Genomic DNA, 14,769 nt, shown 5'->3' with positions numbered 1-14,769 from the left:
CCCACCCCGAGTCACTGCCAAGCCTCAGCCCACTTCCACCCAGTCCCTCCAGGGGGTAGGCAGTGAGCCTGACCCCTCCCGCACCTTCCCACAAGGACCTGGTTACAGGCAGGTCTCCATGGGAAGACGCTCTGCCTCCCAAACCAGCCCTCACCACCTGGCTGCTGTCTGTCCAGAGAAGCCCTTTTGAGGATTTGCGCCAACTCCCCGTGGAGGTGGAGCCTGCACTGGGGGCCCGTGCATGTCTGCACTGGCTGCGGCTTCTGAGGGAACCCAGTGTGTCTGGGAGGTGGATAAATCTGGCCTGGCCTCGGGGCTGCACTGGCAGGGGGTCCCGGCTGATGAGAACGTGGCCCCAGACTGGCATCGGTGTTCTGTACTCACCAGGGACCGCTTGGCTTCAGGCAAGAACTGTCCAAACTCGGAGAGCAGGTCCTCCTGGCCGCGGAAGAGGTTGGCCACCTCGGTGAACACCTCCTCTTCAGACATGCCTCGGAACGGACGGCCCTTCGTACTCAGCTGCTCCTTCTGCCGATTTTCAGGGAAGGGAAAACGAGTTGTTAGCCAAGAAACAAGGAGGCACCCTAGGCTGTGACATTCAGGCATCCCACTGTGGAGGAGACAGAGGGATAACTCACGAAAGAGAACTGGCTGGCAGAGCCCATGACTGCTGCCACCAGGAGAGGGGCCCAGCCCGCTGCCCTGCTGACACCTCCGGGTGTCCCCCAACCACTCCCCACCCCCTTCCCCCATCCCCTGCTCTGGAGAATAGCCTGTGCGCTTGAGTCTTGACCCTGCTGCACAACGCGGCCTGAGCCCCGGCCATGGATGCGGCCTGTGCTGGGAGTGCCGAGGGGATGTGGGAGGGGACAGTCAAGAAGGACCTGACCCCAGCCCTCAAGTACCCTCGAGCAGAGGCTGGGGAAGTGCAAGGTCAGTGGCGAACCCACGGTCCTCCCAAGGTCAAGGGGACTCATTCTGCTGGGCAGGGGACTGAGGAGCTAGCTCTGGGTCTGGAAGGGGCAGAGGGTGAAGAAGGAAGGGAAGGGACTTAGAAGTCAAAGGACCTGTTCCCCCAGAGTCACTAAGACTCTGGAAGGAAGATGGCTTGACCTGGAGCTTAAAGCAACAAGATGAGGACCAGACGGGACCCAGGTCGGCAGGGCAGGAAGCAGCGAACACAACTCAAGTCGGCCATCAGAAGTTAGTCCCTGTCAACTTTACACCCAGGAACGTGACAGAGCACGAGGCACTGGTGTCGGGCCCTCCCAGAGCGCACAGCAGCAGGGCTTCGACGTCCCCCCTCCACAGCTGCAAAGGGGGAAGAGACAAGGAATGGGGAGCCCTTTGCACGCCCTCCCCTCTCGGCCCTATGTACCCTGAGGAAAGCTACTTTCCAATCCTGGCACGCGGAGCACCCGTTTTGGGGGGAGAGAAAACTGCCTCCACCCTCTCCTGACCAAAGTCACCGGGACACTTGAAGGCCAAAGAAGAAAATAGGCAAAGACCATTCAGCTCAGAGAATAAATACAAATCATCCCTATACAAATGAAACAGTGATCAGACTGAGTGATGTTTGAAGAAATACAATTTAAAACAGCGTCGCAGCATTTTTGCTCATCAGACTGCATAAGGACTGGTGATTTCTGATGAGGGTGTAGGGAACTGGGTGCTCTCATTACAAGGCGGAAAGGAAGATTGGTGCCACCGGCAGAGGGGAGCCTGGAGCCATCTGTGATCATGTGCTGAGTGCACACCCTCTGACCTAGGGACGCACCTCCTGGGAATTTTCCTGCAGAGAGAGTCAGTTCTGCTCTAACACCTGTTTTGAACACAAATCTGTTTGGAACACGGACCAGGGAATGAGTTGAGCGTGGTATGGATTCTGCATTTGCTGAGGCAGGATTTTGTCCAGGAGCAACATGGGGTGAATGTGGAAAAGTGCACCCGGCTGAGCCAAGCCACCTGGTAATACACGACCCCCGACATACACACGCCCCTAACATCGCTCCCTCAGCTGCTAGAGCCACTCTGCCTGACTCCCCTCTGGGGTGACAACCCATCCCATTTTAGGAAACCTCCTCCTGGTATCTCACAGTGACCCGCAGGCTGCAACCTTTCCACACCCATGTCTACACATGACACTCAGGTCTTTTCCAAGGTCAAGTGCCGGATGTGCTGCAATATTCACATCATGCTTAGCCATTTAATGTGCGTACAACGGCACTACTGGTTTCTAGCAGGTGCCTATCTTTTTTTTTTTTTTTTTTGCAGTACATGGGCCTCTCACTGTTGTGGCCTCTCCCGTTGCGGAGCACAGGCTCCGGACGCGCAGGCTCAGAGGCCATGGCTCACGGGCCCAGCCGCTCCGCAGCATGTGGGATCTTCCCGGACCGGGGCACGAACCCGTGTCCCCTGCATCGGCAGGCGGACTCTCAACCACTGCGCCACCAGGGAAGCCCAACCTATCATTTTTTAATGTGTTGCTGACACAGTTTTTGACTCTCACGCCCTGACCCCGTTTTCCCATAAGACCTGTGGTTGGTGAGCATTTATTTGCAAAGCACGGTCATTTGGGGGGACGTCAGGACAGAACTGGCTGTGCTCATCCAGGCACATGACGTATGTTCGAAGTTGTAAAAAGGAAACAGCTGCCCATGGCTGACCTGAGGCAAGTACTGTGCTTGTATCAGTGACCTCGGTTAACCATATTTAAACGGGATCAGCACCACCAGAGCTATAACCATTTTATGGATTAGAACCCCAAAGTTCAGGGAGGTGAGGGAAAGGGCTCTGAGGGGGCAGGGGGCACAGCTAAGGTCTGACTTGAGGCCCAACAGAGATAAAAAGCAGTAACGTGTGGCCCTAGAGCTGCTGCTTTGGCCTCACAGTGTCTTTTAAAAATCCCCATCAGTGTTCGAAAATCAGGAAGAAACTCACACAGAAATTCAGATTTCCAGCTCCTTTTGAAGAAGCAGGCAACCTGAGAGTCGCCAGGGGGCTTGTTCAAAAAGCAGATGCTGGGCAGGACCTGGGGTGGCAACTCTGAGGGGAGGCCCAGGCAGCTTGCATTTCCAACCAACTCGCTGTGGCTCTGGCTGGGGAACACTGAACCGTACTTCCTTCCTCATGCTTTCTCCAAATCAACCCGTGGCCCTTTGCTAGGACCTTGGATAAGTCACTTTAACTTCTCTAAACTCCAACAAACCACCCCCCGCCCCCCCCGCAAATTCCCATCAACACAACAGATACCTGCCGGCCTTCCCTCTAACAATCCTTCCAGCCCGAGATGTGGTGACCCCACGGAATCTGTGAAGAGCCCATAAACCCCCGTGATCACAACATCACCCCTCCACACAGACTGACGTTCACAGCTGCCACTTGCAACCACTTATCTGTGAGAAGCAGGAAGTTCTCAATGCCGTACAAGGACCGTGCAGACACTGGACGTGAGGCTGACAGGACCAAGCATGTCACTGGCACCACTGCCCACAAATGTTTAGAGTATTGAAACAGTTCCAGTGGGTTTACAGGGAGCAAATGCTATCAATCTGATCCTAAACATTGATGTTAAAAAGAATCTGATGTTTTTATTTCACTTATCAAAGGTGTGCAGAAGATTTCATTTTTAAAAGTGGGTTCTGCTGCTTAGAAAAATAAAAGGCATCAGAAACTCCATGTCTGGGTGAGGATGACATCTGAACTCCTTGCATGACACAGAGGTCCCTTGCCACCCGCCTGCCTGCACTTCCTGCTAAGTCCCCTGAAGCCAGCTGCCTGCTCGGGCCCCGGGGCCTTTGCAAAGGCCATTCCCAGCACCGAGAGTCCACCTTTTGCCTGATGGTTCTGACTGATTTGCCAAGATTCAACCTGAGTATCCCCTCCGTAACCCGCTATGGGGTCAGCAGCCCTCAACCCTGACACACCTGTCCTACACACAGTCCTTCTCGTCCACCCTAATTGTTTCCAAGTTTCCTCCACCTCTAAACTGAACTCCTAAGCAACAGCAACCATTCATCCCTGTCGACCCAGCACCTGGCACGAAGCCCGGTTGTAATCAGCATAAATAAAGGTAGTTTATTGTCTAAACAATAACTAAGCCATCTTGTAAAAAGAAAACTATCTTCTTGGGTTCTTCTTTAATCCTCTGTGTGTTTCCTACTGAGGGTGCAGAGGTGCGTCAAGGGGCAAATTAAAATCAAACCTAAATAGAACTCCAACAGGTACACCCATGTTCACAGCAGCGTTATTCACAATAGCCAGAATGTGGGAGCAACCCAAGTGTCTGCTGATGGATGAATGGATAAAGAAAATAAGGCATAGCCATACAATGGAATATTACTCAGCCTTAAAAAGAAGGCCATTCTGAAACATGCTACGGTACAGATGGACCTTCAGGGCATTACGCTAAGTGAAACAAGCCAGGCACAGAGGACAAATACTGTACAATTCCACTCCTAGGAGGTCCCTATCGGAGTCAGATTCATAGAGACAGAAAGTACTGATAGAAGGGTGGGTGCCAGGAGCTGGGGGAAATGAGGAAGGGGCGGTTAGTGTTTCATGGGGACAGAGTTTCAGGTTAGGAAGATGAAAAAGTTCTGGAAATGGATGATGGTGATGGCTGCACAACAATGTGAAAGTACTTAATGCCACTGAATGGTACACTTAAAGTTGGTTAAGTTTTGTATTTATATATAGTTTACCACGGTTAGAAAAAAAATTAATGCTAAAAAAAAAGAGCTAATCAGAATTTTCCAGGATTTCATGAATTCAGATTAGAAAATCTGAATGTTTCCAATGCACCTGATATTGGATGATGCCACAAACACCCACAAAGAAGCGTGACCTACGGCTTCTTACCTGGTAAGTGTGCAGTATCTCCAGAAATGACCTGTAGATTTCTGGGTGATCTAGAAAGCGGGTCTTAATCTTGTTCACGTAGCTGATGGCGTTGTTGAATTCCACGGAATCTGACTCCAAGGGCACCTGGGGTTTGTCCTCCTTATATAGCATCTGCTGCTTGACGTTCTCTGCGCAGTCGCTGTGGTTGTGCGAATTCTCCTGACAACAGTACGACAGTGAGTTATTGTTGGGCCCGACACTGGGAACAGATTGTGAGAAACGCCAGACTGAGCTACTGTGTGCAAGAACAGGCAAAACTTAGCACAGAGCCAAGTTTTTTACGTCGACGCAGAAAAAGGTTACTTCTGGGGGCCAGAAGAGAGAAGCAGGGAGGGGGCACCCAGACAGAGACAGCCCCACCTCAGCATTCTGAGTGCCTGAGTGCTCCTGGGAGTCTCACGAACTCATCTCTGCCTGATCCTTCCCACAGATTCAAAGAACATGAACCTGAGAGGCACCCTCTATACACTTGGAGAAATTAGCATTCAGGAGAGATTTACAAAGAGTGGATTGTTTAATCCTTTTTGGAGCAGAGTGAAGTCTTCCCACACCTCTGGCCAGCCCATTTCAGCAAGACTGTTTTTAGGTGTGAAAGCACCTGCTGTCAGCAGGCATGAGACTGGGACCCTGCAGGTGAGGAGGGCCCACGGTCCAGGTTGCCCAGGGCTGCGGGACTTTTGGTGCTAGGCCTGGGGCAAGTCACTTGAGAGAAGAGAGATGGGCCCTGAGCAGTCATCAAGCATGCTCTCCACTGATGTGCTTTTCTGTCAGTACCAATAAAAATAAAAAAACAGACATACGTCTCTCTCCTGGGAAGTCGGAATCCTAATTCACAGTGGGACAGGACCAGCCCCCAAAGGAGGTGATGTTTCTGCTTCTAAACGGGAATTTTGTGTGTGGTCCTGAGGACGGCCTCCCTCTGCCACTGACCACGGCTGGGCTGCTGGGAGTGACCCTCGGCATCCTGCAGGTCCCCAACTGGGTCTCGGGCAGGCTGGGATCCTTCCGGTTCAGCTTTAGGTCTTTGCTAACACACCACCTTTCAGCGAGTCTTCCAGAACCATCCTGCACCAAAATAAAATGACTCGTATCTCCCAGCACTCTGAGCCCCTTTCTTGCTCTATTTTTCTCCACAGCACATATCACCTTCCTACAGGAAACATATTTTACTTATTTTATTGTCTCTCCAGCCCTGATCATAAGGCAAACTCCAGGAGGGCAGGGATTCTATTTTGGTCAATGCTATATCCTCAGTGCCTGGAACAGTGCTTGGAACAGAGTGGGCTTCATCCACCGTTGGGGATGATCAGATGGACCGATGAAGGAAAAAGTCCCCTGTGGCACCTGGCACTGCCTCTGGCACCCACAGCTGACCCTAGACTCCAGGGGACGCTGGGCACACTGCTGCCCACTGCTGCAGAACTGTCATCACGACACCTCCACCAGGCACACCCGCCGGCACCTGAGTGGGTCTACTAGTGCGCTGGGGCTGCCACAACAAATACCACAGGCTGGGCAGCGTCAGCAACAGACGTTTATTTCCTTGAAGTTCTGGAGGCTGGAAGTCCAAGATCAAGATGCCAGCAGGGTTGGTATCTCCTGAGGCCTCTTGGCTGGTAGACGGGTGTCTTCTCGCTGTATCCTCACAGGGTCGTTCCTCTGTGCACACATATCCCTGGGGTCTCTCCCTGTGTCCTAATTTCCTCTCCTTATAAGGACACCAGTCAGACTGGATTAAGGCCCATCCTAATGGCCTCATTTTGCCTAAATTATCTCTGTAAAGACCCCATCTCCTAATACAGTCACATTCTGAGATACTGAGGGTTAGAACTGCAAGATATGAATTTGGGGGTGCGGTGGGGGCACAATTTAGCCCATGACAGTGGGTATGGAGGCAACTCTAGGAAGTCTGAGCCGAGGAAAATAGACACAAGAGATCCAGAGCAGTCACAGCTCTAAGCACCATTTCTCCCCGGCACTAGAATTTGTTCTATGACACTTTGGGGACGCTGTTCCTGATTACCTTTGCTTAAGCTCACAGAAGTCTGTGCTCATGCTCCTTCATGGTACACAGGCTTGGCGGCAGAAGGGGCTGGAAGGAGTTGGACAGGGGCAGGGGGGAAGGGAGCAGCCCTTGAGCAGCCTCGGAGCCGAGGTTTGCTTCAGAGGAGGCTGTGGGGAGCTCCCTCCCCACCACTGCGAGGGGGCATTTCCAAGCACCACGTGCCTCTTCCAATTCCCTGGAGTGAGTCACCGTGACAAGATGGGAGAAACACCCCTGGAGACCAGGGCTCGGCAAAAGGCCAGACAGTAATGATGCAATTGCTGTGGCAAACAGTCTGGAGATTCTTTAGTAAGTTAAACATGGTTACCAGGTGACTGAGCAATTCCACTCCTAGGTATCCACCCACAGAACCAAAGACAGGTGCTCAAACAACTCCTTGTACATGCATGTTCATAGCAGCAGTGTTCACAATCGCGAGAAGGTGGAAAAAACCTACGTGTCTGTCCATCAACTGATGAACAGATGACTAAAATGCGGTCCATACCTGCCGTGGAATATTATACAGACTTAAAAAGGAATGAGGCTCTGGTATAACATAGATGAACCTCGAGAACATGCTGAGAGAAGGAAGCCCAGACACAAAATGACATATAGTATATGGTTCCATTTATATTAAGTATCCTGAAGAGGAAACTCTACAGAGACGGAAAGTGGATTACTGGTTGCCAGGGGCTGGTTGTGTGGGGGCAGAATTGGGAAGTACTGTTTCTTTTTGGGGTCATAGAAATGTTCTGGGATTAGTAGTGGTGGTTGCATGGTATTGTGAATACACTAAAAGCCTCTGAAATGGACACTGTTAAATGGTCATAATGATGAATTTTATGTTACGTAAATATCACCACAATTTAAAAAAATTTTTTAAGTAATCTGAAAGATGTAAAAATGACCAGCCATACAAAAATAAGCTGGCTTTGTTCCCTGGGCCACAGTTTGCCAACCCTTGGTCTAAACTTCTAGAACAATCCAGGCTTTTGTCTTCTCTGCCTGCTGTGGGTGGCCTCAACCAGGCACAGTTAGAAACGCCTCCTAGACACTGATAAGCGCCCTACATGGCCAACTTGTCCATCTGACTGTCCACACACAGCCCCACCTGGATATTTAAGAGATGCCTCAGATGGACTTTCCAAACACAGAAGAGCCCCCCGGCCCACCCACACTGGTCATCCCAGCAGGTGCTGCCTTCACCCAGAGACTCAGGCATCCCGGAATCACCCCTGGTGATCTCACTGATTTTTCTCGCTTTCACTGACACCCACCCCTGGCCCACACCACCCTCCACTCCAACTGGTTCCCACGCCCCTCCCAAGCCTCCCAGATCCGCTCTTGCCCCCTCAGTCCACTTCTGGCACAGCAGCCAGAGCAGCCTTTCCAGAACTCTCCCCTGGCTTCCCACGCTCCTGGCTCTCTCTCCTACACTCTCTGCTTCGGGTTCTGACCCCACCAGCTTCCTGGCTGTTTCTCAGGCACACCCACTCGTTCCCACCTCAGGCCTCTATGTCCCCACCAGGAAGACTCCCCGGGGGGACTCAGGCATGGCTCCTGCTCCCCTCACTCAGCCTCTGCCCACGGCACCTCCCCAGGCCTGGCCCCTGCTGTCTGTCACCTGCAGCACTGAACTCCCTCCTGTATTTCACATCTGTCCATATGTGTCTCACATAAGTCCCCACCTCAACCATGCAAGCGCCCTGAGAGCCAGGACTCTGAACGAACCTCAGTGCCTGGCACAGAGGTGGCCTACACCTGCTCCATGGGTGACTAAGACAAACACGAGAGGCAACCTCCCAGGAACTGACTGAACTGCGAATGACCCTTCCCAGAGGGAAGATGGTCGGCTTCCCTTTGAACGTAAAGGGGTCACTAAATTACAAGCTGCACCTCAAGGTTTATCTCTTTACTTATCACCCAAGCAGCCGTCATCCCAGCCAAGCACAAGAGGGCTGGCCCCAAGAGGCAGGGTCCATCCTGAACAAGACCCAGCAGCCAAGATTCATCACTTTCCCACCGACATCCAGTGTCTCATCCCTCTGATGTCCCGGAACGGGGACAGTCGTGAACAAGACAGACGTAGTCCTCCTGTCTAATCTGGAGGACTCAGTCTGCCAGGGAAGGCAAACCAACAAGAAACAGTGGATTTTTTATTTCTTAGCTTTGCTATGTTATTTTGAAGTATACAAAACGGGGTGCTGTGAAAATGACTTGGGGATGGGAGTGGAGGGCTCTCTGAGGAGGTGACGTTACAACTAAGGCCAACCAGATCCAAAAAGATGTTGATTCAGGAGGCTGCAGCTGCAGCAAAGGGACGTTCTTCCTGCCATGGTCCCCGGCCCCTCTCTGGTCACACTACCCACATCATGGCACATGTCTATCTTCCCCTTAGTGTTCTCAACTGGGGCGATTCTGCCCCCCAGGGGACACGTGGCAATCTCGAGATACATTTCAGGTTGTCATACTGGGGGAGGGGGTGCAACTGGTATCAGGTGGGTGGAGGCCAGGGATGCTGCTCAACACCCTACAGAGCACAAAATGGTCCCCACAAGGAAGAATGATCTGGCGACAGTGCCAAGGCTGAGAAACCCTGCACAAAAGGCTCCCCATAGGCTAAGACTTACTTATCTTCCTCAGCATCTAAGAACTATTCCCTCCTCCTCGTCTATAGCTGACAGGATACATGACAAGAAGAAAAATGGAAAACACACACACACACACACACACACACACACACACACACACACCTATACTTCAAAACAGTGAAGCTAGAAAAACCCATTAAAAAAAAAAATCACCAGGAGACTGGCGAGTAGGGAGCCCTACAAAGTTCTCAGGCTACCGTGGATTCGAAAAGGACTCTAGGAAGCTGAGAGGACATTGCGTTTGCGCCTGGAGTGAAGCAGGGCTGGAAGGGAAAGTTCTCATCAAGCCCGCCTTCAAGTTAATAGACCTGCGGTCATGAAATCCGCCTAGGGGCAGACAAGACTGGTCCGGTCTCCTTATCTCTCCAATAGTCCTCGAAGCTGTGTGTGGATCAGCAGGGGCCTTCTGGCTACTTAAGGGAAGGTGAGGCTCATGTGGAGATCCAGCCCCAAGAGCAGTTACTCCAACAGGGCTTGAGAAGGCGAATTCCACAGGTGGAGTGCAATTTAGGTCTTGGACTCCGGCTCTTTCTTAATGAGCGATGGTAATGACACCCAGTGTTTACGCAGCGCTTCAGATTCAGCAAAGTGCTCCTGCACACACTCCTGCAAACGAGCTTGCTTTTCTCCCCTAGCCATGACTGTTCTGAAGATTAATCTCCGCTAAGGCTTTTATCATCTGGAGGAGGGAGCGCTACCTCTGGCTCCTGGGGCTCCATTTGCAAACATGAAATGGAAGTTTTTGGAATTCAGTAGCTGAAGGCTTCCAAGTTCCTTTTTAAAACTGAGGTGCACTCCTCGGCTTTAATGAGACAATGTGCTGATGGTGGAGGTTGCCTTGTGTAGAGAAAAGGCAGAATTTATGTGCCAGCCCCCCTCGGAGAGGGACCAGCCACTGCCACATTGCCTCTCACTGCTCTCTTTTCAAATTCTGACTCCCTAATTGATAGGAAACTGCAATCTCCTTTATCATCAGAGGAGAAACCTACAAAATGCATCCAGAGTAGATTTTTGCCTTCCCTGCAAAAACGCCTGGGGCAGAGATGGAGGAGGTTGAAAGAGCTCGTTCATTTACACCAGCACTTCTCAATGCTGTGATTTTTGCTCCCAGGAGACACTTGGCTATGTCTAGAGACATTTTTGGCTGTCTTGACTGGGTGAGGGCCTAGTGGGTGGAGGCCAGGGATGCGGCTGAACACCCCACAATGCCCTGGACAGCACCCCCACAGCAAAGGGTTATGCCCTAAATGGCAACAGGGCCGAAGAGAGAAAAAGACAACCATTACCTTATAAAAGTAAAGCTCAAACAGGCTTTCTTTTTCTCAGGGGATCTGGTGAGCAAACACAAGAAGGGACTGCATAGATAGAAGAGGCAGCAACCTGTCACTCAAGAAAAAAGGGCCACAAAAGCCACAAGCCTGAGCTCAGTCAATGATCCTGTTGGCAGGTGAATGAAGCACAGCAACAATAAACGTGGCTAGTCACACATGCATCTCCACCGCTTTATTTTGTGGGTGGCACCGAGGGTGATCAGAGGGACCGCAGGCCCAAGTACAAGTGTGGCCTGCCCAGTGCGCTCAGGGGGAGAGCCTCAAACCAAGACCTCTGTGACTGTGGATGCGATTATTTTGACTGGACGTACAACTGTGTCAGGAGAATGCCTCCCTGACACACACAGACACATCCGCTCTTGATTTAAATCCGCCAAACGGATCAATTTGGGATGCAGAGGCTGCCTATGTAGGTGTTTCAATCTACTTTGATTTCTGCTAGAAGCATTTTAAGAAAAAGATCAGCTCTTCACCAGCTTTCCAGCAGTGAAATACACGAGCCACGCTGTCCGGCCTGAGTACCTGAGTACCACGGTGGGCTGTGCTAAGGCCAGATCACTCAAACCACTGCAGCGGCATACCTGGCTCGACAGAGGCGACTGTATGTTTAACTTGCCGTTCTTGGGAATGTCTATTCTGTACCCGAGAGGAAGGAAAGCGTTGAATCCAACAATCAGGTCAGGGTGTTCATGGAAGAGCTGCGACACTCGTCGGATGACTCCAGGAGTATCGATGCTGGAACGAAGAATGAGAGTGGGCAGAAGCGTCTCGGGAAGCAAACTGAAAGCAGAATCGACTCCTCCCTTACTGTGCCATGGCACGAGCTCCTCAACAGACAATGAAGCACCCTCAAATGTGACTGGCGTGATTCTGCCCACAGTGATCCACTACCAAGGCAACCGGGCCTGGGCTCCCTGTGCCTTCCTGGCAAAACCCACAGAATATGTACACAGCACGGCTCCCAAAACACTGCAAGCACATGTGCTAGGTTCTGAAAATGTCAGGACAGCCAGCTGCAAGTCCTGGGCTCCAAGAAGTGACAGAAGGTTAAAGCCCTCTAAACGGGAGACAGATTCATTTCATATGAATTAGGAGACTATGACACAGGAGTTGTTCCCAGCAAGTGACTATAATGTATAAATGTCAAAGGCCCTGCAAGTATGAAAGCTGCTAAGAATCTGAGGGGAGAGATAGGGTCTCCCATAGGGCTGCAGTCAGGGCCAAGGTCTTAGCATCATGCTTGTGGAAGGAAACCAGGCTGGCCCTGCCGTATTTCCTCAGAGGGGGAAGCAGCACAGTGGGGATGTGACACTTTAGAATCTAAGTCAGAGGGACCGAGTTCTGGTCCCGTCCCTGCTCCTAAGGTGGATCTGGGCAAACCGCTGGCCCACTCTAAGCCTCAGTGAGCCCCTGTCAAACAAGCTCACTATCCATTGGGAGGTACCCCGTCTATCTCTAACACTCCTGATTCTGTGCCTATGAATACAGCTAAAGTGTATTAAACGCCTTCTAAGTGCCAGGTTCCTTACTAAGCATTTTATGCGCATTATTTCCAAGCAGGCCTGGCACTAGGGTGAGGCAAGTGAGGAACTCACCTTGGGGATAAGATTTAAGAGAGAGCGTAAACATTCGACAATCAAATAACATTTTCATGCAGTGCTTGTAAAAAAAATCTAAAATAATTTTTAAAAATCCCCAACGAACAAAATTCTTTTAAAAAATCAACACTTTGAGTAAAGACAGGATCCGACTCTGTGCTTGCTCGACTGCCTCACTCGCCGCCCCCCATCACCGCCCTCGTTCCAGGAATCCCTGCAACAGCTCCACAAGGGGGTACCTTTCCGTCTCGTTTTTTTGGAAGAAGGCACTGAGGCTCCCAGAAGTTCGACAACCTGCACAAGGGGTCACCCTGTTGAGGGGCAGCCGGGGTTGGGGGTTCCCACCCCGCTCAGGCAAACTGAGGCCCAGGGTGGCCCCCCGGGATGGGTAGGGGCCCCGCTGGTACCTCTGGCTTTTGAACTCCTTCATGATCTCCAAGAAACCATTGTAAGTGGCAGGGTCGCTGCCGAAGCGGATCTTCACCTGGTCCAGGTAGGTGAGGGCGTCCTCCACCTGAGGGGAGGGGGGAGGGTCCAGGTGGGCCGCGGTCGGCGGAGGAGAGGACGGGAGCAGGGGTCCCTGGCGGGAAGGGGGCGGGCCGGGCATCCGAGGGGCGGAGGTGGGGAGTCGGGGGTCCGGGGCCGAGCGGAGGGGAGGCCGAGGGCCGGGCGGGGCCCGGTGGGGGGCGCCGGCCTGCGGAGGCTGGACGACGGGGGTCTCCCAGGGAGGGCTGGCCCACCACTTACGTGCACCGGCAGCTTCTCATGGCCCGCAGAGCCCGAGCGACCCCAGCGGGCGCCGCTCAGCCCCCGGCCCGCGGGGCCGCCGCCGCCGCCGCCAGCATGCGCCATGTTGGAAGTCGGAGCCGCGGCCCGCCCCGCCCCCGCCCGAGGCCCGGCCGCGCATGCGCTGGTCCCGCCCTAGGAGGCGTGGCCTGGTGACGTCAGGGAAGGCGGGGCTTCTTGAAGGTTCCCTGTAGACTCTTACCCTTAAAACTGGAATGCTACTAAAACGCATTCTATACCACGTGTGGGCAAACCAAGACCTGCTGTCTGCGTTTGTCCGGCCCCACAAGCAAGCTCAGAATGGTTTTTACAATTTTAAAAGTTGGAAAAAATCTCAGAAGACTATTCCGTGACACGTGAAAATTCTATGAAATTTCAGTGTCTGTAAAATAAAGTTTTGTTGGAACACAGGCACGCCCACTCGTTTACCGGTCATTTCTGGCTATCTTTGCGCTACAACAGTAGGGTGAAGAGCTGCGAGAGATGCTAAGATCTACACGCCTGATATATGTACTAAAAAAGTGTTCTGGGGGCTTCCCTGGTGGCGCAGTGGTTGCGCGTCCGCCTGCCGATGCAGGGGAACCGGGTTCGCGCCCCGGTCTGGGAGGATCCCACGTGCCGCGGAGCGGCTGGGCCCGTGAGCCGTGGCCGCTGAGCCTGCGCTCCGCAACGGGAGAGGCCGCGGCAGAGGAAGGCCCGCATACCACACAAAAAAAAATAAAAATAAAAATAAAAATAAAAATAAAATAAATAAAATAAAAAAAAATAAAAAAAAAAAATAAAAAAAATAAAAAAGTGTTCTGGACCCCTGCTTTATAGGGTTGATGTAACAACGGGATATGGGCATACAGGGCCCGAGGGTGAACTTTTACTAAATTGCTCTTGACTTAGTCCTGATCCTGTTATCTTCACTTCTCTAGTCCTGATCCCATTACTTCCCCACTAGACCAGTTCGGGAGTCTCTTAACCAGTTTTTCCAGTCCCAGTGCTATCAAGAACTGAGATCATTCCACAGCTGCTTCCAAATTTCCAAGATCTTCCTATTTCTTGTGAATGAAATCTAAGCACCTACATGCAGCATTGAAGGTAATAAAAACCTGGCCCTTAGGAACCTGTTCCTGCAGAATTTTCCACCCAAGCAAGCTGCCCTCTCTCTGTGCAGAACCTCCTGTCAATGTCTGCCTAGCTTGGCTGCTTTCTGGCCCCGTACATCAGCACATATTATTTCCCTTGCCGAAATCCCCGTTCTATCTCTTCATTACACAGAAAGCACCCTACACATCCTGCAAACTACAACCCAAATGTCCTCTCTTTCAAGAAGCTACCCGACCTCTCCTCTGCCATCCACAGTCTCTTGCATATCATCTTTATTTGGTATCTCTTTTTATATGTGAAGAGGTGCAGGTAAGCTGAGTTGGCTGCCCATTGGCAATGAGTGCATCATTTGCCAGGGGTCA

At 51.9% G+C, this 14,769-nt stretch overlaps 1 protein-coding gene across 1 annotated transcript in view; it reads right to left on the bottom strand.

Annotated features, from left to right (window-relative positions):
* Positions 1-13,390, bottom strand: part of SIN3B (SIN3 transcription regulator family member B) — a 40,431-nt gene extending 27,041 nt beyond the window's left edge. The window contains 7 exon segments of the mRNA XM_055080599.1: positions 385-528; positions 4,861-5,061; positions 11,510-11,663; positions 12,766-12,782; positions 12,784-12,820; positions 12,934-13,040; positions 13,274-13,390. Coding sequence (XP_054936574.1) covers positions 385-528; positions 4,861-5,061; positions 11,510-11,663; positions 12,766-12,782; positions 12,784-12,820; positions 12,934-13,040; positions 13,274-13,378 — 765 coding nt within the window. The 5' untranslated portion in view covers positions 13,379-13,390.
* Positions 13,391-14,769: the final 1,379 nt, after the last annotated feature.

This window comes from Physeter macrocephalus, chromosome 2 (assembly GCF_002837175.3).
Source record: "Physeter macrocephalus isolate SW-GA chromosome 2, ASM283717v5, whole genome shotgun sequence".
In the NCBI taxonomy this organism is placed as follows: Eukaryota; Metazoa; Chordata; class Mammalia; order Artiodactyla; family Physeteridae; genus Physeter; species Physeter macrocephalus.
Note: the sequence above shows the minus strand (reverse complement) of the source record. Positions and strands in the feature narration are given on the sequence as shown.